A 26031-nucleotide genomic window follows, 5' to 3' on the forward strand; every position below is an offset into this window, starting at 1 on the left:
AACCAAACCGCACATTTTCTGCAATCTTAATTACCAGGATTATCTGGTTTCTCAACAGATAAACAACAACAACAAAAAAAAGAGCAAAGCTTTTAAAACTGTGCATCTCACTCTAAGAGCTTCTTTTGTTGTTATTGTTTTGTTTTGTTTTTTGAGACAGGGTCTCACTACATAGTTGAGACTGACCTGGAACTCACTAATCTAAGAGCTTCTTTTGTTGTTGTTTTGTTTTGTTTTTTGAGACAGGGTCTCACTACATAGTTGAGACTGACCTGGAACTCACTATGTAGCCCAGGCTGGTCTCAGACTCACAGCGATCCTCCTGCCTCAGCCTCCCGAGTGCTAAGAGCTTCTTTTAAACTTAGACATATCTGCAATATTAATGTACCCTCCTGTGGCACCCGCAGGCTGAGGCAGCTGAGGTCCCTACTGGAAATGGACCAGCTTCCCCTAATGCAACTTTCTGACAGACAAGATTCTACTTCTTGGCTGATTATGACAATAAAATTCTATATTCCTATCCCAGGAGAAAATAATTTTATCTCCCCATTTTCATGTTTCATAACCCTTACTGGAGACCTGAAAAGGATCTTATTTAACACGGTGTACTGGGGCATTTCCATATTCTTCGCTAATTTATTGGACCAGGGTCGCAGGCTGGTTTGGAGCAGCAGGTCTTCGCTGTACAAGCATACTGTCCACCGTGCAGAAAAAGCGAACGGTAAAGATTGAAGATCCTTTTCAGTAGAGATAAAAGTGAGGAGGCATTTGCCACATGCCTTCTCCCTGCACAAGGGACTGCGTACCTTTCCCTTTCTCAACTATTTCTAAGGACATTTCCTTTTTAGACTCAAAGATGCGGTTTTTACAGTAAAATGGCTACACTCTGGGCAACTTTAAGGATATGATGATATCTAACTAGAAGGAAAAAATAAAATCAACAATCCTTTAAAAAAATCTTGGAGAAGTTAAAACTGCTATCCTATTTCAAAGGCTAGAATATTTATAACTAATCAGAACGTTCTTTTTAATTTTAAAAATAAAAAAACAGGATTATAGGCTTGCAGAATACATTATTTTAAAGATATCTTACCACTTAATGCTAAACCACCAACAATATTCCATTTTCAGAAAACAGAGCTTCCTTATAATTACCAATGCTGATGATTAATTTTCCATTATTAAAATCTCCATCCTAGAGTTATTATAAATCCTTCACCCCGAAGACTTCCTAATTCTAGTCTTAATGGTATCTATAGCTCTATCATTTGTTCAATTCTCTTTTCTGGGAGGTTACTATTGTACTCCTCTTCCTTAGGCTAAATAGCTATCATTTCTGAGTCTTAATTATTTAATAACTTTGTTTCCTCAAAGTTTTCCAATTTTTTTAAAAAAAATCAATATTGGACATGTGCAAGGGATCTAATAAAACGTCAGTTGACTGGGAAGAGTCATCCAAGGTTTTCTGCCAACCCCTAAGAAGAATTCAGGCCAAAGGCCATTTATTGCTCCTTTTAACTTTGCTGTTATTTTGTACCTAAGGAAAAAATCTTCAGTAGGAAAGCATTTCTGCACCTTAACTATTCTTTTCAGCATTGTGATTGTGCTTACTTTTAAAAACTACTTGGTTACTTTGCTAACTGATCTGGCTGGTTACTGCTGTCTTTGATCACCACGTCCACAATCAGGAGCCAGGATCCTTGGGCTGCACATCTGCGGATCATTTTTCTTCTCCACACGCGGCTTCAGTTAATCTTACTGAGGTTCATCCTTTTGGTTCTCACTAGTTCTTCACTTTCTCAGTTTCCTTTTGGATCCTATGTTATCTTTACAGGTACTGATTTTTACCGCCGATACACGTTCGTATTCATTTAAAATGCCTATAAATAAATATAAATATGGCTTCGTTTAAACTACTATGTGAAATGATGGGGAAATACATGGTATTCTCTCTTAACAATTTAGGGACTACCACCTCACTTTGTGCTGACAAGGAAAATTTATTTCCAAGTTTCTATATCTTTTTGACAAAATTTTGCTAAAATTAATATTTTATACAAGTAACCAAGCATTTCCCACTCTGTTCAGAGAAACTAGTTTGTAATAGATTTAATGACAGACGTTGTATTGGAAGAGATAAATGCTTTGCACACTCCTCGGCTTTTCACCGGGTCATAAACCAGAGGGAGGGAGGGAGGGAAGGAGAATGCAGTGAGCCCTGGGGAGGGGAAGAGCCGGCTCCAGCCACGCTGGCCTGGGGGCTGGGTTCCCACCCCAGGAACGAGTGACAGGATATTCTGAGGTATGTGGTAAAAAGGCATGCTCTCCCTCAGGCACAAAGTCAACTTAGCAGCTACTCCACTTCTCAGGTCCAAACACGGATGACTCCCAAAGGAAAGAGCGGGGTGGGTCAGCTCTCTTCAGCGGAACTCACTCAGCGATGCCCACGTGTTGCTGACACTGTACTTGGCAGGTACGGCGCCTGTAGCATGAGGACTGTGTGCAGGACAGCAAGGCGATACAGGTAGGAACAAGCACGTCACGCGCTATGGTCAGGACTGCTGTGAAGGTCCGTTTTGTTTCTGCACTCTGACCTGAATCCCTATCTTGCTGGAGATCTCAACTTTTTAGGCCAAATTACATATGAAATGACACTGGTGAAGACCGCACTCACGTGAGGAACACAAAAGCTCTCGGTTGCTTTGGTAACGGCGACCCTTCCTGATGGGTGAGGACTGCCCAGAGCTTCTGCGTGTGCTTGGTGGCTGCCCTGCGATGGGCACCCCGGGCACCACCCTGCACTGCGCAGCCGAGCGGCTCCGGGTCACCACGAATGCGCCCCACTGTTAACCGTTCTGTGCGCTGACAGCGACGGCCATATTCATTCGGAAGAGAAGTTACCAATACGCAGAAAGGTGAAACCTTTCCGGTTTTAAATGAGTTAAGGCTACTGACAAAGACAAGGAATCGGGGCTAGGAGCCCTTGAGAGGGAAGGAGCCCAAGAGACTTCTCAGCCCAAGTAGCCATTTTCCTTGTTTGTCATATCATGTGCAAAATAAATTTTGCTATGAAAAATCCACTGCCACAAATCAAGTCATAAAAGTTACCTAGCAGAATCCGTAAATTAACTAGGAACATGTCTTATCATCAATATAATATAATGATTTGTAGGCACCTGAGTGTTTGTCAGAAGTAGACAATGAGCTAAGGTTTATTATCTAAAACTTTCTTATGGCAAGGAAGATTCATTCTGAAAAAAAAAAACTAACAACAAAACATACAATTTTAATCAAAATCTGAACACTGTCCATGTAAATTAACTAGCCAAAGCTACCTTTTATCTATGTGTAGATTTGTTTTTTGTTTTTTGTTTTTGATTTTTTTTTTTTTTTTTTGGTTTTTGGTACCAGGGATCGAACTCGCTCGGGTCCTTGCGCTTGTGAGGCAGGTGGCGAAGATTTGTTCTTGATATTGTTAGCAGGAAAGACTCATAGTAGGACCCTGAATGTGGAAGAAAAAGCAATTCTGGTCACTAAATAAACAGCATTTCTTCCCCTCAGATGGTTTAGCTTTCTTTAACATCATCACGCACAAGCAGCACTAGTGCATCTACTCAGGGCAACCTAGAGACTTGAGTGCCGCCGAAGCTTGGGTAAGTCCAGGAACCGGAACTTAAGACTCTTTCTTAGACTAATTTAATGATGTCCAGTGAAGAACTCTAGTTAAAACAAAAAGAAAACCCAGCAGCCAATCAGCTACTGAGTAGAAAATAAGGGCATAAACAATACCAGGGTAGCAGCAAAATACACTATCATTAGCATTCTGATGCAATTATCACTGTGTGCAAGAAAAATGGCCACAGTCCGGCCAGTTCTAGACTTCGAACCAAATTAAAACTCGTATTGAACTGAGCAAACTATGTTTATCTGAAAAATAAATGAAATTAAATTTATCTCTCACAGAAACTATTCTTATAGGCATAGATCATGTAGCAAAGAAAGTACAAAACCAAGTATCAATGACCAAAAAAAAAAAAAAAAATTTTTTTTGCCAAATGTGGTGTGAGCACAGCTGATCTTGCAATATTTGTATGTTACATTGGCTTAGGTCTTTCTTACGCTATCAAGGTAGAGCCAGCCATCTGAGTTACTTGCTTCCTCTTTCTTTCTCTCTAGTTTGACTGAACTGTAGCCGTCGGATTGCAGTGTTTCTGTGACCCAGAGAAACCACGAAGTGTTTTATCAGCCCAGGTCTGAGCTTTGTGTCCATCTTCTCGGCATCGCTCCTCCTCCAGAGTGAGGGACGTGGGTCCCCCTGCACACCTACAGCCGAGAAGAACACACCGCTGGTCTCGGGCAGTGTCCTGTGTGGCTACGGAACCTTCGGCCCAGTGTCGTCGTGGCGATGGAGACTAGGGGTAGGGCGGCTTGGCCAGACAGTGGAGCGGGGCGCACGGGGAGCCGGAATGTGGCTGCTCCTCGGGGAGGGCGGTGTCAGGACTGGGAAGGAGAAAGAGCTGGTCAGCGGGGGGCTGTGCACAGGGCACTGGGACAGTCCAGGGGCCTCGCCAAAGAACAGAAATTCGGCCCAGAAAACGGCTCAAACCCAAAGCATGCCAAGACAACCGAGGTTTTCAAAAGTAGGCATTAAAAAAAAGAAATACTATAGGAAGCCTTCCTCCAAAGTGGCACTTTTTCACTTTTTGCGGCTCTAAACCAGGGCCTCAAACCTGGGCCAGCATTCTCCCTGACCTACACCCTGGCCTCCGGATTAGTTTATTTCCAACTCTCATGCACATGCACACAACCTGGGCATCTAGGCAAAGGCAGACTGGGATTCGGGAAATCTGGGGGGGCCCAAGACCCTGCATTTCTGTCCCCCTCTCCCGGCACAGGAAGTGTGCCCAGCATTCCGTGTTCTCCAGAGCCCCAGACTCCGTAGGATAAGGCAGGTGACGAGGAAGCCCAGTCTGCTCTCTGAGTCCCCTCTCTCCGTGGGCTTGGCAGTGCAAGAAATGCTAAGTGGCCTTCGGGAGGCCAGGCCACCTCTGAGACCCTCTGGTTTAAATGAACCTGGCTCTGGTGAATAACCCTGAAGGATAAAGAGGTAAAGTTGCTGAATTTCCTAGGGTGCAACTATAAAACCTGGCTGGGCTCAGATCTTTTAAAATGAGATTAGCTGTGGGGAAAAGACACCCAAAGACATGTTTAGATGAAAAGTTGGGTATTTTTTAAAAAACTATGTTCCTGTATATTATGAAATTCAGTACCATATAATTCATTTCTGTCAGGAATGTCTGAGAGAACTACTTGGTTTATTTTATTTAACTAGTTTTTGAAAGTAATATTATCAATGGAGTCATTAAAAATCAGTACTAAACAATTTATTTATTTTTTGTTTGTTTGGCACTGGGGATTGAATCCAGGACCTTCAGGACCTTTGCACTAGCCTACATCTTTTAATTTTTAAAAATTTTGACACAGGGTCTCACTAACTTGCCATGATGGGACTTGAACTTGCAATCCTCCTGCCTCAGCCTCCCAAGTTGCTAGGATTATATGCATGTGGTACTGCTCCCAGTGAAAGAGAAAAAATTTTAAATCTTTAGTACTGAAATCATTCGTCTCTTGTGAAATCATAAATATGTAAAACATATGGTCTGCTTTAAGTTTACCTTACTTTCCAAGCACTCTGAACTGTTGTAATTGGGCGGGGGGGTACTGGGATGGAACCCACAGAGTGCATTTTACCACTGAGCTAGAACCCTGGCCCTTTTTATATATTTTTTATGTTGAGGCAGGGTTTTACTAAGTTTCCCAAGTGGGATTTGAATTTGCAATCCTCCTGCCTCAGCTTCCCTTAGGGCTGGGATTAGATTTGCGCCATGGTGGCCTTTGAAATTACTGTAAACTAAATTTAAAAGGAGACACTTTTGTACTGATTAGGATAACTAGTCGTAAATATTATTTTCCTGCCTATTTTTAAAACATGGTAGGGTAAAGATGGGATAATGGGAATGTTATGGTTGGGGTCTAGCTGTCCCCACCAACGCCTCGTGTGGTCATAGGTTGGATCTAGAGTGTGAAGCTGGAGTTGGTTCATGGTGCAATACTAGGCTCAGGGCCAGTAGGATTAAGGGTGTGAGTGCTGCCCGCCCTAAGTAGTCTGAATAAGATAAAAGGGGCAGGGAGACGCTGTTAACTCTGCGGTTACCCTTGCTGCCCTGTGTGCACCATGTTGTTTCTGCTCTGCCCTGCCTGTTTGCCATCCTTGCCTTGGAGTTGGCTGATTATAGACTGAACCTCTGTGAACTGCAAGACAAATAAACCCCTTCCTGTCTAACTTTGGGTGTTGGGTATTTTGTCTCAGCAACGAGAGAAAAGTAACTATACAGGGAGTTCCACAAAATGTCTAATGAAACTATATATGGGTTTATTTACTGATTAAAATTAATGCTTTGGGTATTGTACACTCGTCTGTAACCCCAGCATGCAGGAGGATCACATTCACCTGGAACCCAGGGTGAGAAAATGTCTCAAAAAAACTAAAAAATAAATAAATGAACTAAAATACACCTTTTAAAATTGGAAGAAAATAGGACCGGGGATTTAGCTCAGCGGTTCTGCTCCCTGTCTCGCAAGCGCAAGGACCCAGTTAGATCCCCGGTACAAAAAAAAAAAAAAAAAAGGGAAGAAAATAATGCACAGCAAGAATCTTCCTTGACCTTCCTGACAGAGTCAGACGATGGGAAACAGAAGGCAACTGCTAAGTCACCTCACAGAAAGAACCTGTGAGCTTCCTGAGAAAGTTTGCATGAGAAAAAACAAATTTATATTTAGAGAATTAAACACATTACGCAACCTAAATTCTAGTAAATAATCCAGGGCAGTTACACTGTGCAAGGATATATTTTTTAAGATCTTGTGTGAATCAATGGTCTTCTTGGCAAAGGGAGACAGAATTGACTCCTGGACAGCTGACTTGTGGTAAAAGCTCACCCGGCCAACACCCGGCGTGACATCATTCGTTATGACTCACAGTTACTTTTCACCATTTCAGAGTTAAAAATATTATATACCATAGTATTACCATCTTAAATGGGCACAAAGCTCAATCACTCCACATATCTCATGCACGTAAGAAACATTCTTAGCTTACGAGTTAAGAAATTACTGCAAGTTAAATATGAATATTTGCTAAATTTTAACCACGTAAAGTACAAAATAGATTCATTTCAGTCTCAACTGCTAAAGATCTTCAGAAGCCCATCTGGTGTCCATCTTTGCCAGTGACAATTTTACTTTTCATAGGAAGATCACACTGTAAACTGGGCTTAGGAAACTGTTACGGAAAAAGGACGTAGGGTATACCTTCAGAGTCTTTTTATCATTTTTTCTCTTTCCTTTTCCAGGTCAACATCTACGTGACAGGAGCGGAGGTATGTTAAAGACTGAACTTCTCTAGATATTTAAATACTACCTCCAGGGCCTCCTTACCTTGAGGTCTCCCCTCCGTTATGATATTATTCCCTACAGAAACCATATTAGTTATGCAGTAGCATCACTTTCCCGTGTGGACGCTATTGGTGCAACCCCAGTGCTGTACCGGGTGTCAGGAGTCATCATGGAATCACTTGGTGAAAAGTATGTAAGGGAGAATTCTACCCCTTCCGATGAGAGAAAATGATGTTATGCTTTTAAAAATGCTACCGTTGTGTGGAGCTAAAGTACAGCTTGGCGGTAGAGCCCCAGCCTAGTGTGCATAAGACCCTGGTCTCCACCCCCAGATCTGCATAAAACAACACCGAGTTATGTGAAAACGGAGGGAAGAGTGAACCAGTCTTTGAAATGAGAAACAGAAAACTCCTGACCTGAAATCACTCAACTCTTGGAGCAAAGTTTCTCACATTTCTCACACAACAGAGGTCCCCTTTGAAAAACAAGAGTCCCCACGAGTGGTTTTAACATGCTGCTCCTCCCAGGGTGTGGGGAACACGGGATCTGCTCCTCCACAGCATGGCCTGGCGTCGGGCCTCAGGGCCGGGTTGTGCTCAGGTGTGACTGCAGGGTCGCTTTACCTCCCTAACCTCGCTGGGAGTAACAAGTGGGCCTCCCACGTGGTGAGCTATGGCAGGCAGTACCTGAGTAAAGGAGCAACACCCCTGTCTAGCACCCAGGGAGATTTCTGGGGTTGGCTGTGTTTTCTGCCAGCAAGGAGCCACAGGGCAGTGAGGACCCAGACTTTCAGCACCTTTGGGAAAGAGCCTTTTCAGGTTCATATGCATTGAACCATTTTTTGTGGACTGCAATGAACAGTGGGTTCTGTAAGTGTGACTGAATTTGTAATTCATGCACTTGCTGCTTTTTATTCCCTCCTTGGGAGTAGGGATTGAACCCAGGGCCTTCACCACTGAGCTACACCCAATCATTTTTATCTTTTATTTTGAGACAAGTTGCGCCAAGTTGTCCACGCTGGGTTGGAACTTACAATCCTCCCGCCTCAACCACCCAGAGTGCTGAGATTATAAGCAGGCGTGCATCACCACACCCGGTTGAATTGCTTTTCTTTCAAGCAAATCATCCCTGTGGAGGCAACAGGCAGTCTAAACTCAGGAATCTCAAAGGAGAAGGAACTAGGGCATATAGCTGTTCAGTCGAGCTTCTCAAAAGAAAATCAAACTGAAATAAAATTATACAGTGCGATTAAAAAATACTGTGAACATTAATTTTTTAAAAAAAGAAATATATTACAGTAAAAGATACATTGCCGCTGACCCCCCTAAAAAATCACACGTTGGCTTTGAACACTCTTATCCCATTGTTCTTGCTACTTGCTGAAACACTTCTGAAATCTCTCTTGTGAGAGTCTTTTAGCTGCACTATCCAGGCTGCCTCCATATTCTCAGTCTTTCAAAACGTTTCCCTTTCAGGGTTATTTTGAGACTGGGGAAGTGACAGGTCTAGTGAAGAGGGTGGGTGAGAACACGCGGTAATGTCTCGCTGAGCCTGCAGTTTGGCTGCACAGCACTCAGCGGCAGCTGAGTATTTTTTATCGTTCCTTGTGAAGACACTCAGGAAAGAGGACTTCCGGAACTTCCGGAAGTGTCAGTGATGGGATGGGAAGTCCTCTGAGGGGTCCATGGCAGTGAGTTTTTTATTGTTTTTATTGTTTTTTTTGGTGCAGGGATTGAACTCAGGACCTTGTGCTTACAGGCTGGTGAAGGCAGCATTGAGCTAAATCCCCAGCCCTACTGTTATAAATTTTAAAAATTTAAACATTCACTGAAGAGCATACCTCAAAATTTCAAAAAAATTTCCTCACAGCCTTTCCATTTTCTATCCCACTGAAACACCTAGAAGCGGAGCCCTCCCCATGCGGGGCTCCGGCAAGTTAGGAAAACTGTGAAAGAGACCGTAGACCGGCTGCTCCGGTGTGAAGAGCTGGGAGTGCCGCTCCCAGACATCCTGGCTGGGGCTCCCCAAGCTCCCCCAGTGCCCGCTCCTCCTTGGCCTTCAAGTGAAGGTTCTGGCGGCGGCAGCTTGGCCAGCAGAAGTGACTTTGCAGGCTCCACAGCCAGGGGGTACTGGAGACCCCAGACTCCGAGCACACACCTTCCTTCATGCCCTTGATGCTCATCAGACACCTGCCGTGGGGCTGGCCCGTCCCTGGCCCTGGGCGAGGGGCAGCTCCTGGATCTTGAGCATTACACTGTGGAATCCCAGAGATGGATCTGTACACTTGAGGTCACGTTTGGTTTCATCACCGAAATTGCTCTAGAGTTGGTGGCTGTTGTTAATCTGTATTGCATGGCAGCAAAAGACAGCTCTGAAATAAGAGCCCTGCTCCCGTCAGTGGTAGGGACACTCTGCCACCTAACAGCCTTCAAGTGTGCAACTGGCTCTGAGGCCAGGGCACACTTCGCCTGTGCATCTGTGGCTGCCCAGACCCCTGTGGGAATTCCCAGGGCGGCCCCTGCCCACGGGAAGCTTCTCCCAGGAGAGGCACAGTCACATGCACGAGTGGACACAACTGGACTGCAGGAGCCAGGAGGCTGGCAGGGAAGAGACCCTGGCCAGCAGCTGCGAGGCCCAGTCCACAGCCACTCAGGAGGAGGCCAATTGGCATCAGAACGGACATAAACTCTGGTTCTGGTCCAGGGAGTAGGCAAACCTGCCTTTCATTCTTCACTCAGTCAGCCCCCATAATGGGCTCGATGGCCAGAAATGTTTATTTCTGAATGCCTATGACAAGGTTTTATCCCAGCCCTCAAATTCAGCTTACATGAGAGTGCTGGGGTGCTGAGAAAATGGAGACACTCATAATAAAGTTGTCCTGGAACAGATGTTAATATACTGCAGATCTAATTCTTTATAGTTGTTGGCCTGAGAAACTATCTAAAGGGCAAAAAGACAAAAGAAACAGAAAAGCCGGGCAAGTAGCCTTCAAATCCCAGGGGTTCCTACTGCAGGAGGTCTCGCTCGTGGTGGGAGGAGGAGGCCAGACTGCTCCCTGGGAACACCAGGCTTCTGTAACCGGTCTTCGAAATAAAACGAAACAGAACCACGTGTAGGGAGGGGAGCTGGGCACGGCTCTGACATGCAGCTGGGGAAGGAGCAAGGACGGTGCGTTTACCTGACAGTCGGGCAGTCTCGCCTCCTGGCTAGTTGTGAGCACTGTGGCGGTACGGAGGCAGCAGGCTGCTGACAATCTACGAGAAACTGATACATTAGACATGTATACAACACGATGACAGAGCAAGGTGTTAGTAACAGACACACTAAGAGGCTGCCTGTGAGATTTAGTGAGGAATGTATTCACAGAAATGCCTGGACCCTGAGTGATGCCAACAGAAAAGACAGGGTTTTTTGTCATTAAAAAATTAGAGGCACAAAATTAGTAGCGAGACTCCTCAAGAGTGTCAGGACATAGATAGCCGTTCATTTAGGGCATTTTGACATCTCTAAAAATGAAGGCTCTTTAACATAAGGTGTGCATGTTCTGACCTGGAACACGACCAGTTATTCACTTCCATGTGGATCTATTATTCCCCAGCGGAACACCTTCTGCTGGGCACAATGTCAGTTCCTCAGGTAAACTGAGAGAGGCTTGCGATACATTCTTTTCCCTCTTGATTAAGAGGATGGTGGACAAGAAAAACACACAAAATCAGGGTTTGTTTTTTTTTAAAAAAAAAACAACAATTTTACATATAGAAAACAAGAATTGTTAGCCAGAATCCTAGCATCTTGATTATGCAGTAAATTGTTCATAACTTGGACTAGAGGAGAAAGCTAACCTGAATTAGTGGGAAGGTCACTCACTCGGTCTTGTTTTTGCCACTTGAAAACAGCATAACATGAGTCATACTCGCTTAGCAAAGTGCTAGTTAGGAAAAAGCCCACGCAACAGCTGATGAGTAGGGTTATCACCTATGCCAAGAAAGACTGTGCATTCAGTGTTCCAAGTAAATCAAAGCTCAGTCTGTTTACTGTTACCAGGCTAAATGTACTAGAATCACTCAAAAGGCTGGTTAGGCTGAACAAAAAGACTGCAAATTAGTTAAAATTAGTTAAGACTTGAAAATCATTCTTAATCGAAGCTTTTCCTCTTGATAACTGCTTAGACTATGCATTTGCTTAGCAAACTCCCTTTCTCTATGTGCTGTGTGGGTACACTAAGGCCAAATTACCACAGATTGTGGATTTAGGGTGTTACTTGTTTTAAAGCCAATATATTCTGTTATAACAAAACCTGCCTATAAAATTCCATAATATTAAAATTAATAAAAGCTGCTGCTGCTTTTATGTAAGAGTCTGGGGAATAACCTAAAATTATGATGCAAGGTAGAATAGAATATAAGGCTTTGAATAATATAAGGATTGACTTGAGGTTATGCAAGAGAATAGCATTACTGGAGGGAGCCTTTATGCATCGGTCTTTGTTGAAGAGTAAATCATTAATTTCTTCTTTTTAAGGAGAATCAGAAAATAGGATGCCTGATAAGTAGCTGCTCTTCTGATAGTCAAATTTAGTAAAGTCTTTCAAAGAACTGTTTTCTCAGATGTTTTCTCTCTTTTAACTTCCATTTTGCAGCTTGATAAGCTCCAATGATTCCCTTTTGTAGAAACTCATGCGTTCCTTTGTCTTTAAAAAAAATCTTTGTCTGCTCCTTGATTTTTCCAATAGCTCTCCTGAGGGGGAATTTAGGCGTGTCTTGGGCTAATTTAGACAATTACTGTACTGTATTTTCGTTTGTCAAGCAGGTGTGTGCTGCCCTCCTGTGGTGTGTTTGGGTAAATGCAACAAGACACAAAGCAGACCAAGGGCCTCCGCGGAGCAGCCACTAGAACTAGGGGGCATGAAAACGCTTACATCTTTTTTCATAACTCACATGCACAGAAATTTTTTTGCCAATCAGTCACGGCCCGTTCCTCATTCAAAACATCCTTTGTGAAAAGGGAAGAAAGCAGATAATCAGGTCCACCACTCAGTGTTAATGAGCTGCTCTCTGCGTGGTTATTCTTTTATTTCCCCTTTTAGTGCCGGAGATAGAATTCAGGGCCTCGCTCTTGCCCCTAGTGCTTTTCTGATTTCATCTCGAGACAAGAGTCTTCCTACATTGCCCCTGTTGGCCTCAAACTTGTGACCCTCCTGCCTCACCCTCCGGGGATTTCAAATAGTGCCATCATGCCTGGCCGTGCTGGTACTCTTCACATTCGTAGTGAACACCACTTTCTCCTTTAGAAGTCACACCACGGCGGTGCTGGATTGGACCCGGGATCTCACACGTGGTAAGCAAGCGCTCTATCACGGAGCTGCAGCCCCGGGCCTCTATCATTTATAAGCCCTTAGCTAAGAGTCTGTAAAGACTGAAAAACAAACTCCTCAGACCGGCTTATGACCGATGAACGTATTAAGCCAGAAACACAGCTATGCGGCCCCACTGCAGCCATCTTGTAACCCTCCCCCCTGTGACCCAGGGACCCCCCCTTAGCTCCTTCCGGCCTTGCTGAGGCGCAGCGGCATCTCACGCGTGCTCCATTTAATGGAGGCAGTGGCTGCACGCCTGGGAAGGTCCCTTCTGGCGCGGGATCCCCCTGCATGGCCTCCATCAGCCTGCTAGGACCCTACTGGGCGCTCACTCTTGAGGGAGTCGGGCTGCGCGTGGCTCTGCTCTCCAGACTCAGAGCAGGCACCGCCGAAGCCCATGGCTACAGCTACAACTTGGCCACTGAGTTCACGTCTGTCCTCGGGGAGGAAGGCACCGAACTCCTGATGTCCCAAACTCCTGGGTAAAGGGGGCAGAAGGGGCACAGAGAAGATGGGGTCCCAGGACGCCACTCACTTGTTGATGGCTTACCATATGTCAGGCACTGTGCAGGCATTTGGCAGGCTTGCTCCCCTCCGACCCTAACTAAATGATCGCAGGTTACAGCCGAGGAAAGGAAGGGTTTGCTTATGTAACCTGGCAAAAGCCACTAAGCTGTGGGGACCGACGGACGCTGAACTTGCAGATACGTCTCTTACAGCTCCTGCTGCCGTGGTGTTACGGGATCTTGCAGCAGAGATGAACTGAGTTTAGCTAGTCCAGGGTACATCTAACTACAAGTAACAGAACCTGAGCTGTCAGGGAACGCCTCCTGAGACTGATGTCTAGGCTGACACCGAACAAAGCAAGTTAGCCAAATAACCTCTCAGAACTACAAACTGCTCAAGGTCTCTACTGACGACAGTAAGGAGCCTTACTTGAAACGATCAGACATAGACTAGCTCGCAGGCCTGAAGAGTGTGACAGCACACCCAAGACCTTGCTTGTGCCCAAGGACACAGACGGTATGGGTGAGCGGGGCCGCTGGAACCACGGCAAGAGCGCTGCTCCCCAGGTGCAGAGAGATGAGAGGCTGGGGCTAGAGCTCAGGGTGCAGCGCATGCCTGGCATGTCCAAGGCCCTGGGTTCCACTTCCGGCGTTGGGAAAAAAGCAGAAAGAAGGGAGAGGGGAGGAGGATGGGAAGCGGGGTAGGAAAGGAGAAGGAGAAGAAAGATCGTGTTGCTAAATCACCGTGCTGCAATCTTTCTTACAAGCTTTATATTGGTCATGTGTTTTAAGGTTGAGCAACATTCTGAAATTTCTACTTCACTGCTCCAAGAAAGAAAACATCAATATGTGGGACTACACCAGTCTTCTATTTTAAAGCTTTTTTCTTTCAATATAGTTATAGACACACACACGCGTGAGCCTGTGCACATGAGGCAAGAGCTCTACCCCCACTGCATTTTTCATGATTTCCCCCCAAAAGCAGAAGGTGGTGCAGCAGAGGGGCTCCCCACACCTCCTCGGATTAACTCAGGACAACTCTATATGCCCTGGCCCAGGGGCACCAAGCGGCAGCCGAGGAGGGCGTGAGTTAGGCTTTTCTGTTTCTCACTCGTGCCCGCTGCCTGGGGCAGACGTCCGTGACCAGAAAGCGTCAGGTCACGGCTGGGGGCCTCAGGCGTTCGCCACACCGCCGAGGCCTCGACTGAGGGCAGGGAAGAGCCTCCCAAGTGCAGGGCAAGGTGCAGGCCCGCAGTGGGGACGCTGCTGAGTTTTTATACAGATGGGGCTGAGAATAAAGAATCCTGCGGGCAGGGCGAGGTCCTGGCTCTCTCTCGGGCCTGTATTTTTAAACCTTTAAATGCAATTTAGAACGTGAACCAGTTTCTCGGAGTCAATACTTCAGAGAGTCTAGGTGCCCACGGGTGAAGGCACAGGGCAGCAGCCCATGGGCGGGGACCCCGAGCATCGGAACGGCGGTAGGGCTGCAGGGGCGCCCCACATTTCTCCTCCTCGTGACTCGTTTCCACCCCCAGCTCCTTCCCAGCACAGCTCTGCTAGCATTCTCCCAAAATGGTGTCTGGAGTTTTCTTCATGCCAAAGGACACAAGTTCTCCCTTACAAGACGCGGCCTGGCTCCCCTCCCTCGCCTGCTCGTGCTCGGACTGCGGTCCAGCTCCGGCACACCCTTCTGCCCAGGGTGCTCAGAGGGCAGAGAAGATGCGCTTGCATGCTCAGCGGGCTGAGGTCCTGCCTCATGGGACTCACCCGGTTCTTTGAAAGCACCAGGGAGCAGCGTTTGGGACACCTGCCCACCGCCAGTCTCCACGGGACTTTTGTTTGCAGGTTTTGCACGCTGTCCTCTGAGCGCGGCCCCGGGCATCCACTCACGCCCATGCTCCCTATCCGTTCCATGCCCCTCTCTCCTTCCATTCAGTGTATCTTTTGGACCCCAGCATATTCTCTTCCCCTCCCAATTCTTTTTCTCTCTCAATCAGAAAATCTGCTCATCGTGACCTTGATATCATTATCTAAGAACTCACAGGGCCAGGCTAAGTAGAAGCCACACTACACAAATGCCAATCTGTGAGCTTGGACCCTTTACACAGGTCCAACAAACAGCTGTATTAGCGTCTGTACTCGATTTCTCTATTACTCTCAGGAACACTAAAATACATAATCAGTTGTTTGCCAAAGTTCAGGTATATCTTCACCTTCCTGGTTTTACGACTATGAGAGTCTAACAGACATGTCAAATAATTCTTTTTTGAGGGGGTACAGGGGATTGAACTCAGGACCTTCTGCTATCAAGGCAGGTGGGGGCACCACTGAGCTAAATCCCTGCCCTAAAATAATTCTTTTTTTTCCTCCAAGTAACAGAGATTGAACCCAGGGCCTTCACACTGAACTGCATTATATTCCCAGTCTTTTGTTTTATTTTTTTGTTTTGAGACAGGGTCTTACTAAGCTCCCCAGGCTGAGCTCAAACTTGAGACTCTCCTGTTTCAACCATGCAGACTGCAGGGATCACAGGCATGGATCACCAGGCCTGGCTTCAGATGTCGTACTTGATGAACTCATGATGGCTGTCGGCCCCATCATACCGTGGGGCAATTCCCATCATACCCTGGGGCAAACGGAAATCCGTTTCTAGAAATTTGCCTAGGAGTAGTGTCATGTTTGTTGGTCTAGTTTGGAGAAAACTCCTTTTCCACTGCATAAAAACTTCATATCCACACAGTTATCCTCTACTGTGATATTTTCTTTCTCTCTGAGTACTTTTTCCTCTCTCTTTCATATGTTTATATCCTTTCAGTATCTTTTCTTAAACTACAAAGTCAAAAGGAAAAGGGAGGGTACTTTCCTCTTTGCTTATTCTGAAAACGAACTCTTCATATTCTCACGAATGGGTAGGAGAAATGTGAGTTTCACACTGCCTCCTGGCGAGACACATAACCACTATTTTTGCTACCTTGGCATACTGTTTCCAAGACTGCTTTTAAAAGCATTTAGTGGGGCTGGGGAATGTAGCTCAGTGGCACCGCAACTGCCTTGCAAGCACAAGGTTGTGAGTTCAATCCCCGGTACCCAAAACAAATAAAAGCGTTTAGTAAATCTACCTGAACAACTGGCTGTCGAATATGACATTACTGTTATTTTCAAACAGATACCACCCTGGACCAAAAATCTCATATATAGTGGGTACATCAGTTCATGACACTTTCGCTTGTGAACAATTTGGTTCGCAAACAGAAGCATTTGGCAAAATTTTATTGTCTGTTTATGAACTTTGCATCAGGTGGCGGGAGACAACTGCAGACATCTTCTCCAGAATCATGAAATGAAGTAAGTTTGTGAACCGAGGCACCACTGTACAGTTTCTGGAATAAATCACTGAGGCTTATTAAAGACCTTTCGCACATGACGAATAGCAGAAAAGCAAGACTGTGAAAGCTGCTGAATAAGAAGTGGACAGAGAGCCGTGGATGGCCTTAGCATCCATGGCCGATGATCAAAACAGAGGGCTGCCTTCTTACACTGGAAGGAGGAAAGGGTTTCCCTCTTCTTTCTGCAGATGTGGACCTGGGTTTGGGCAGTGGAAGGAAAACGAAGCACAGGAGGAGGAGGACAGGAGGAGGCGTACAGCAGGGGAGACAACGGGGATATAGAACTCAGAGACAGATTTCACTTTTACTTAGAGTGAGAAACTGGGGCTTACAAAGGTCAAGGAGTCCATGCCTTGTCGTTTGGGGTAGGACTCTTAGAGTGAACAGAAGTTTCTAAGTAGCCAGAGGTAATGACATACACCTGAGCAGAAAGACCTCCAGTCTGACCTGTCTGGGCAAGCTAGCAACTAGTGAGACCCTGAATGAATGAATACTGAAAGAAAGAATAAAGGAATGAATAAAGAAAGAAATTAATGGATTGGGGCTGCGATGCAGCTCAGTGCAAAGGCCCTGGGTTCAAGCCCCAGTATCAACCAACAAAACAAAAGAAGACTTTTAATTAATTAATCAATTAATTAATTTATTTACTTGGTACCAGGGATTAAACTCAGGTCCTTGTGCTTGCGAGGCAGGCAGCAACACCACTGAGCCAAACCCCAGGCCCCAAAACAAGACCTTTAGTGTTCAGAGACCTAATTCAGGTTGGTGGTCTTAATAGCCATTTAACAAATTAGAACCCTGAGGATCGAGGGCTAAGGGATTTTCTTGAGGTCCATGGACAGAACAGCAAGGTGACAGCTTGAGCCAAAATCCCCCTGCCCTCTCTAGTCTCCCTCAGTTGCCCAGGCTTGGCTTGAACTTCCAATCCTCCTGCTACAGCCTCCCAGAGTGCTAAGAGTACAGGTGTGTGCCGTCACTCTGGCTGAACCCACTTCATACCACCCACCTATGGAATGTCCACATATCCGAGGCCGGGCCAGACGGTGTCCTCTCAAGCTCCTATGTTGAAGCCCTAAGTCAGCACCTGAAGACCAGGCAGGGGACCAGGCTGAAGTGACACTGCTGGGTTGGCTCTGATCCAGTCTGGCCCACATCCTTGCAGCAAGAGGACTCGCGCGAGACACTGGGGGCGCCCATGTCAGAGGAAGGACCACACGAGGATGCAGCCACCTGCCAGCCAAGGGGAGCAGCCTCAGGAGGAACCAGGCCCAGGGGCCTTCAGCTGGGGCATTAGGCTGCCAGAGTTGTTAGAGAATGAAACCCTGTTTAAGCTGCTTGGTCTGGTCACAGCCTGAGCACAGGGAACAGAGCCTTTGCTACTTGTTCCAGAGGGGAAGCAGTGGTCTTGCTTACTCTGCCAAGAGCACTCAGCCCACATGAATAAAAAACAGCCCAAGTTCTCTGAAATTCTTGTCAATGCTCAGTGGTCCAAGGGTAGAAATAAATATGCTTTGATTCAAGGAAGCACAAAGCAAACATATCAGTAGAAGGCCAGAAACATAAATTATGCATAAAAATCTGCAGATTTTCTTCTTAGCAAAAGCATGCAGACACAAGTGAAAATGGCCAACTCCTCTGGTATTGAGGAAAATTAGACTCATGATAGAATGTGAAATAACATAATTATGTTAGTAGAAAAAGCGATATTTCTACATACTGCGCACTGTGATAGGAAAGTGGTGTAATTCTAAACAAGTCTCCCAAGTTTGGGGATTCTGTGTGTTTGTGGGTAACAGCAAAAGGTGCTCCCCATCATCAGTTCTGGGCGCACTCAGGTCTAAGTGAGGGTGGTGTGCAGAGACCCTGGGTCATGAGCCAGGCCCTTTGCAAGCATTTCCTGCTTTTCACCAATCAGGCTTCTAGGGACCGGGAACGAGCACAGGCTTCACCCTGAGCCTTTCCCCAGCTTAGTCACAGTGTTTGCTGTAAACCAAGATCTCACTAAGTGGCTAAGCTGTGAAGGCAGGGCTCGGACTCGGCCCTCCTTCCTTGGCCTCCTGCAGGCTGGGAGTACAGGTGTGCACTGCCACGTCAGGCTCTGGCGTTGCTTCTATTCTGCTTTAGCTGTCTTCTGCGCTCCTCCACTCTCCGTTTTCAGATGGGATTTGGAGACCATCAGAGAGACTTCGGTGTTTCTGCACTTACTTTAGGCCTGTGGGGTCGAACCTTTGGCCACACACATGCGAGTCATGAATTCTAAGCCAAGATCTCACTAAGTTGCTAAGCTGTGAAGGCAGGGCTCGGACTCGGCCCTCCTTCCTTGGCCTCCTGCAGGCTGGGAGTACAGGTGTGCACTGCCACGTCAGGCTCTGGCGTTGCTTCTATTCTGCTTTAGCTGTCTTCTGCGCTCCTCCACTCTCCGTTTTCAGATGGGATTTGGAGACCATCAGAGAGACTTCGGTGTTTCTGCACTTACTTTAGGCCTGTGGGGTCGAACCTTTGGCCACACACATGCGAGTCATGAATTCTATCACTGACCCACACCGGCCCCAGTCTTTGTGTTTTGGTTCCTGCTCTGCCAATGAGTAGCTGAGCCTTGGTTTGTAAGCCTTGCTCATTTGATGAGTGGGGACATTAAATATCGGTCTTGCAGAGCTGCGAGAAGGTCAGGTGAGAGAATGTGACAACACGTGGCTCAGAGCCTGCTGACAAGGCCACAGGGACAAAGGCTGGGGAGGAGCGGACAGGACATTGGGGTTCTCAGCTTCAAGAAACAAAGCAGCTGGGCCGGGTGGTGCTAAGGCAGGAGGACTGCAAGTCTGAAGCCCAGCACGGGCAATTCAGTGAGACCCTGTTACACTTTGAGGAAACAGAGTGAAGGGTCTTAACAGCAGTGAAACAAGAAAGGCCAAAATGGATGGCACACGGAATTCACTTCCAGAAGCTGTGGCTCCTATCCCTGCATTCCCGGAGTCCTCCTCCTCTGCCGACTGTGCAAAGCCACTCAGTGTTGGGGCTGAGAGAGGAACCGCTGTGTCCTGTGAGCTCCTCTAGCACTCACCCTCCCCAGCATTTCTTGCCCAACTTGTGGCCCCGGCTTTCCCTGCCTTGCGTGGACTCTCCCTCAGCCAGAGCCCTGCCTCTGACTCTGCTTTCTTGCAGGACCGCTCGGGAAGTTTCCGCACGGTGCAGACACCTGCCAGTCTACTGCCTCTCTGTAAAGCCTCTGTTTCTTCCTTAGGACTTTGTAATGTCTGGTAGATCCACTTGAAGAAGGAAGTTTGAAATTCAGGCATTCTGTCATTAAGAAAACATCTTTCTAACAAAAGGAACAAAGAAGAGGAAAGAGTAACTAGTAAATATCTTAATATAGTGCTCTCAATTTCCTGTTTTGATAATTGGAGACTTTATCATATGAGATTTTGATGCATAAATACTGAAAATAATTTTTAAATTACCATTAAGATGTGCCAAATGGTATTAATACTAAATTATTCCTCACTAAATCTACAAAATGACTAACCATGTGTTAGTAAATTAACAGAAAAGTTAATGCAAAGAAGTATCAAGTACATTCTCCTTGTATAATAACTTAAATATTTATGCAGACTCAGAGACCCCCCCCAAACAAATCAACTGAAAAGACAGACTAATAGAGAATGCAGGAAAAAAGGAGAGTTTGAGAGAGGAACATTACATAAAAATAGTAAGTACAGCATGAGATAGAAATCTAAGTGCTAATAATAGGAAAAGCTGAGCTATTTCCAAAAATCATATGATGAATTCTGTGGTACATTAACGCAAATAAAAATGGACAGCTGTGAACACCTTTGACATTTTATAATCAAACATGTACGGCTGCCTATCTCAACCCTTTCTGCTAAACGTATCACACGTCCCGTTAACACACAGGTTTCCCAACTTCTTAGGGGTATGGTCTGCTAATTCATATCATCAGACAGGTCAAACTTGTATCATACCAGCTGGCTGCAAATCCCACTGTACATTTATGCCCTCGAGAGTCAGCAGCAACAATCATTATTCATTAAGTTTTTTCAGAGAACAAAACGACAGAAATGGTGAGACGCATCCAAAATTTCAGTATAGATCCTGCAAAGACCTGGGTAACAAACTTAAAAAGCATCTGGCTCTGCCCTTCATAAGTGACTGCTGCTTCCACGCTGCCAAACCGTGTAGACCGCAGTGAGACTGTCTCCAACGATGCAGAATCAGAGCGTGGCTTGCTGAGACGTAGACAGGGAGTTTTTTTTTAGATTTTTCAGGGTCACAGATAGACACAAACTTTTACTGGCCTCATGAGTGTCACGTGACCAGCCGATACAACAGAGCACTCTGCACAGGAAAATCTACTTCATTTCAAAGCTTGCAGAAGAGAAATAAAAGTGCCCTACAGTGTAATCACCTTTCCCCTTCAGTCACAGGTTAGGGTTATCAACAGCACGTGGCAAAGACAGGAGGACAAAGGGGGACACAGTGGCACCAACAGGGAAAAGGACATTTCGCCACCAGGCTCTTACACTGACTGAACACCTTTGAAATCATAACCTTTGGTTTAGAAATGACTTTCTCTGTGCCAGCTGACACACAGTTAAGGCGGTCCTGGTGATCTGTGCTTGGTAAGCAGAGCCAATAGTAGCACATCAAGCGAAGACCAGCTACTCCTTTAAAAGGTCCGAGTTAATTCAACATCAAAAAGACAAAGGAGAAATAAAGTTAAACCACAACCGAAAATCCACTAAAAGATCAACTGTGAAAATAGATCCCAGACAAGAAAAACATATGAGACACCATTCAATGAAATGTGTTTGATTTTCTTATTTAATATTTTCTTTCCTTTTGTTTTTATGATCGCAAAAAACATCACACTAGAAAATATTTTGAAAAGCTCAGGGTATCCTCTTCTGTAATCGATGGATCTGAAAATCGTAGACTTTCATCAGTGTCAGTTCTTTGGTTTTTTTCTCCCCATTTTAAGAAAAGAATACTTATATATAATCCATATTTTGGGGGAGAAACAATTCAGAAACGCCCAGCTGGACCAAGTGTTTCAAAATATCTAATATTCTCACAAGTATATTGAACTAGAGGGAATGCAACATATTCAAATACTAGATATTTTTAAAAACTAAGTTTACAGAAGGTAAATTCATTTCTTAAGGAAAAAAATAACAATTTACAATGACAAATTTCCTAATGTAAAAAGAACTGTATTCATAGCAGTTTTATTGACACAAATGTATTCAAGAATGTTATTAAGGAAAATAAGATTGACCTACATGTTTATAGCCAACTTACCTCTTTTTGCTTTTGATGTCAGTAGTGCATAAAAAGAGAAAAAAATTTGTTTAACTTATTCTAATGTCATTATATAATGTCTTATTCTCATAAATACCTACGCAGAGTAAAGGCCTACACTGGTTTTTAAAGGATTCTATGAATAGAGGTGAAACAGGGTTTGCCTGAGAGCCAGAAACAGGTTTATAGGGTGAACTAAGCAAATACTTATTGGGCTGTGTCAGGGACCCAGGTACCACTTGACTGTAAGCAAATGGTATCCATTCCTATCCTAAGCTTTGAATTTTGACTCTGGTAATCTGAAATGTTCAGATGCTGTTCTGCTCTGTTCTGGTCCTCTTCTGTTCTTTTTGTGGTGCTGGGGATCAAACCTTGGGCCTTGTGCCCCCTAGGAAATCACTGCTCTGTGTAGCGCTGAGTTCTCTCCCAGCCCTCCAGGCTGATTTGCCTTTTCTAGTGGAACATATTCTTGTCTGTTCTCGAGGAACTAGAGATGGACCCACGGCCTCGTGTATGCAAGGCAAGCGTTCTGCTGAGCCCTGGTAGAATGCAGGGTTAAGGGTAATGAAGAATTGAGAGACAAGGCTCTCTGTTCAGAGGAAAAAAAAAAAAAAAAAAAAAAAAAAAGAAAGGTAGAGGAACAATAGAGCAGCAAAACAAATAAAACCCTCACTGTGAGAGAAATGTACTGTCCTCAACTAAAACAATTACTAATGTTTGTGTCCATTAAAGACAAACTTAGTTAAAATGACAGTCTTGCCATAGGCATCTCCCTGAAAAACAGATGTGCACATTTTATATAAATATTTAAATGTAAACTTTGAAATTAGGAACTTTATGAGACAGGTTATATATTTAATATAGATCTTTCAATGTAAATTCTGAAGTCAGGAGTTTTGTTTTTTGTTGTTGTTTTTTTTAATCCTTATTCTATCAGGGCACAAGTTGCCTAATCTTTAATCTCAGCTACTTGGGAGGATCAAAAGTTCACGGTCAGCCTGGGAAACTTGGTGAGACCCTGTCTCAAAGTAAAATAAAAGGGGTTCTGGATGTAGTTCAGGAGAGCATGGGCCTAGCATGAGGGAAGCCTGGGGTTCAATTCCCAGGACCGTAAAACAACAAAGATAAACAAGTGTTTTGTAACAATCCAATCTGGCCCATCTCCTGTGAGTGGCTGATAGCAGCCATTCTCACTGACCACACTTGAAGTGACAAAAATAAGCAAAATGCTAAAAAAAGAAGAATGAGAAAACCGGGGTCTTCTAATGACTAAAGCCAAGAGAAAATTGGCTTTTACATATACATTTCACAAAAAACAAAATCTGTGATAGATTATACTAGTGACTGTTTTTTTCTGGCTGACAGGTAACAATAATAAAAGGACCACAAACTGAATGGTTATACGACATCTGTACGGCTTCACATTTAAGGGACGGAAGAAAGCCCACCGCCTTGAGTTCTCTCTTTCCTTTTTCTGCTCATACCTTCCAGGCATAATACTCTGGGGAAATGGCCAAGAAATCTGAACACAATCACCAGAGGACTAAAGAGATGGTGTGGGGACAGCAACACAGCTGTCCTGGAGGAATCCCAGGTGTCAGGGATGCACCCTTGTCCCTCGGTGAGCACAAGGCATTGTGGGTCCTCTCGGGGTGACCAGCTGTAGAAATTTAATTACTAGGTCGCTACAAGTAGTCCAGGCGTAAAGTGCTACAGAACCTCAGCTTCTGGACATCCTTTAACGGCGTGGGAAGCAGCAAGTGCGCAGATCACTGCATGCATGTTAGGGTGCCACGTGTCCCTCGGGCCGGCTCACAGCCAGAGCTGACTGCTCCTGCAGGCCCACCGCTCGGAGCTCAGGAGACCCCGTGGCTCCTGGGCTGCTAAGTAGAGGATCCACTCCCCAAGCTGCTCAGACACCTCAGTTTGGGTACCTGCCTGGCTGAATGGTGCTGAAGAAGACTTCTGACTTAAATCAGCAGCCCCATAGCCGGTGTAACAATATAGGTGTATTTGTAGACATTGAATCCTATCTGCTTTAAGAAGGAAACCAAGCAAGATATTAGCACACTGCAAGAATTCAGCACGAACTTAGGAACACTGACTACTCTTTCCTGTTTTGTGTATTCAGTTCATAGCACAGAGACACTTGATTTTTTTGCAGTGCTGGGGCGGAGGTCAAAGCCTTGAGCATGCCAAATAAGCACGGTGAGCTACATGCCCAGCCCCATACACAGATACTTTAAACTGTCAAAAATTTTGTCTTACATACTAATGGGAATTTTTCTTCTTCTTGGAAAAAAAAAAACTTCCCCTTTTTGTGGAAACTGGAACACATAGTGCCGAGATGTTAGTCTATTTGCTTAGACATCTATATAGAAACATGAGTTTATAAGAGGGGTTCCAGACCTCATCACAGAAGGGAGTATCTTGAATTCACAGAGTCTCAAGGTAGGGAGAAATCTCTTCAGGATTTCTTCCCCACAGACTCTTTCTCATGGGCAGAAGGGAGCCGTGGGCTGGCTTCCCTGGGTACCCTGTGCAGCTACTTGGATATGTTTTCTCAGAGTCTCCGCAGAGAGGAAAGGCCCTTCAGAAGGAAGAGTCTGGACACAACAACTCAGGGGATGCCTCATCATCGGGTTTGTTACCAAAGCAGGTGGGCTGCAGTTACTGAGGCAGCAAACAGAACCCGCAGCCCAATGCCTGTGGGCGGAACCAAACAGAATGCCACAGCCGGTGGGAGCGCAGCGAGGCGTGGCTTGGGCCGAGAGGAAGACGGACAGGTAGAGCAGCTAACTGTTTTGCTCCGTGTGTGGACCAGCTGGCTCATCCTGGGCGGAGGCTGGTCCTTCCACGGAGTCCAAAGCAGGATCCACACGATCCTGGGTTCTGGGCATCAACCCTAAAGGTGTCCCTCCTGGGTATTGGGTCTCCCTGTGGATGTTTATTCAGGGAGCCAGAAGGCAGGGCCTTTGGCCGCAACCTATCCTCACAGTCTACTTTGCTTGCAATGCTCAGGCCCTGAATATGGAATCTTTTTTTTTTTTTTTCAGCTTTAATTGAGTTTATTGGTACATTTTAGGGATACAGTGCAGTTACATTCATTGTTGGGATGTTGATATGGAATCTTTTAAGGAAATGCAATTCCTAAGCAGTAATTCCTGACGGAAGAGGGCAAAAGCTAAAGCGGAGTGAATGTGCTGACCAAGCTGAGCTGGCCAGAAGCCCCTTGACCACTGGCTCTGCCGGGGGCTCCACTCTATAGCACAGAATGGCTTACTTGGCTCTGTTCCCAGCTCCCCTCTTACTCTGGGAAGAAGGAAAGCACTCGGGACTCACCATGGAAGAGTAGGGCATATTTTCAGTCTCTACATCTAACATTACCTGCTGCCACTTTTTTTCCAGCTTTATACCTGCTGCCATTTAAAAGTGGCAAGATGCATTTGAAACATTTTCAAAACACTTCCTGCTTACAATAAGAAATATAGGCTTTCCACAACTTGGTTATATCAATTTAAAAAACACTAAGTTATTTTATCGCTTTAATATTTAAGGAATATATTTTGTTGGCATATATCTAAACATCAGGAATTAAGTACTTATTCTGGAGATCTACTAACAAATATAAGAGGCTATAGAGTACAAAGAAACATTTAATATGTATCTCTTTAAAAAAGCATTGCTTTAGAGACAAAGCTGAGTCAATCTGCAATAGCAAATATCTGATTCAGTTCTCCAGTATAAAAGACACTATGAGTCGGGCATGGTGGTACACACCTGTAATCCCAGCACTTGGGAGGCTGAGGCAGTAGGGTCGATCTGATCTGAGTTCAAGGCCAGCCTGGGCTACACAGTGAGTTCAAGTCCAGCCTGAACTGCATAGTGAGATCTTGTCTCAGAAGCAAAAACAAATTAAACAAAACAAACCAAACAAATAAACAAAACCCCCTACATATGTGGCATCTTAAATCTTATGGGTTTTTCTCTGTTTTATTTTTTGGTACCAGGG

The 26031-nt window shown here is 45.2% G+C and overlaps 1 protein-coding gene across 17 annotated transcripts in view; it reads right to left on the reverse strand.

Annotated features, from left to right (window-relative positions):
- Positions 1 to 283: 283 nt before the first annotated feature.
- Positions 284 to 26031, reverse strand: part of Bicd1 (BICD cargo adaptor 1) — a 221839-nt gene continuing 196091 nt past the window's right edge. For 5 of the 17 annotated variants that reach the window (XM_010628521.2, XM_019208081.2, XM_033763615.1 and 2 more), the window contains 3 exons: positions 22020 to 22028; positions 10634 to 10709; positions 3419 to 4500 (listed from right to left, as the gene is read on the reverse strand). In XM_010628521.2, the coding sequence (XP_010626823.1) occupies positions 4413 to 4500; positions 10634 to 10709; positions 22020 to 22028 (173 nt within the window). In that variant the 3' untranslated portion in view covers positions 3419 to 4412. Of the gene's footprint in view, positions 4501 to 10633; positions 10720 to 12392; positions 12448 to 21581; positions 21641 to 22019; positions 22029 to 26031 lie in introns of those variants that run through there. The other 12 variants (XR_004517251.1, XM_010628524.2, XM_010628527.2 and 9 more) reach the window with 12 other exon arrangements.

Source organism: Fukomys damarensis, unplaced genomic scaffold (assembly GCF_012274545.1).
Source record: "Fukomys damarensis isolate Sample0158 unplaced genomic scaffold, DMR_v1.0_HiC HiC_scaffold_15, whole genome shotgun sequence".
In the NCBI taxonomy this organism is placed as follows: Eukaryota; Metazoa; Chordata; class Mammalia; order Rodentia; family Bathyergidae; genus Fukomys; species Fukomys damarensis.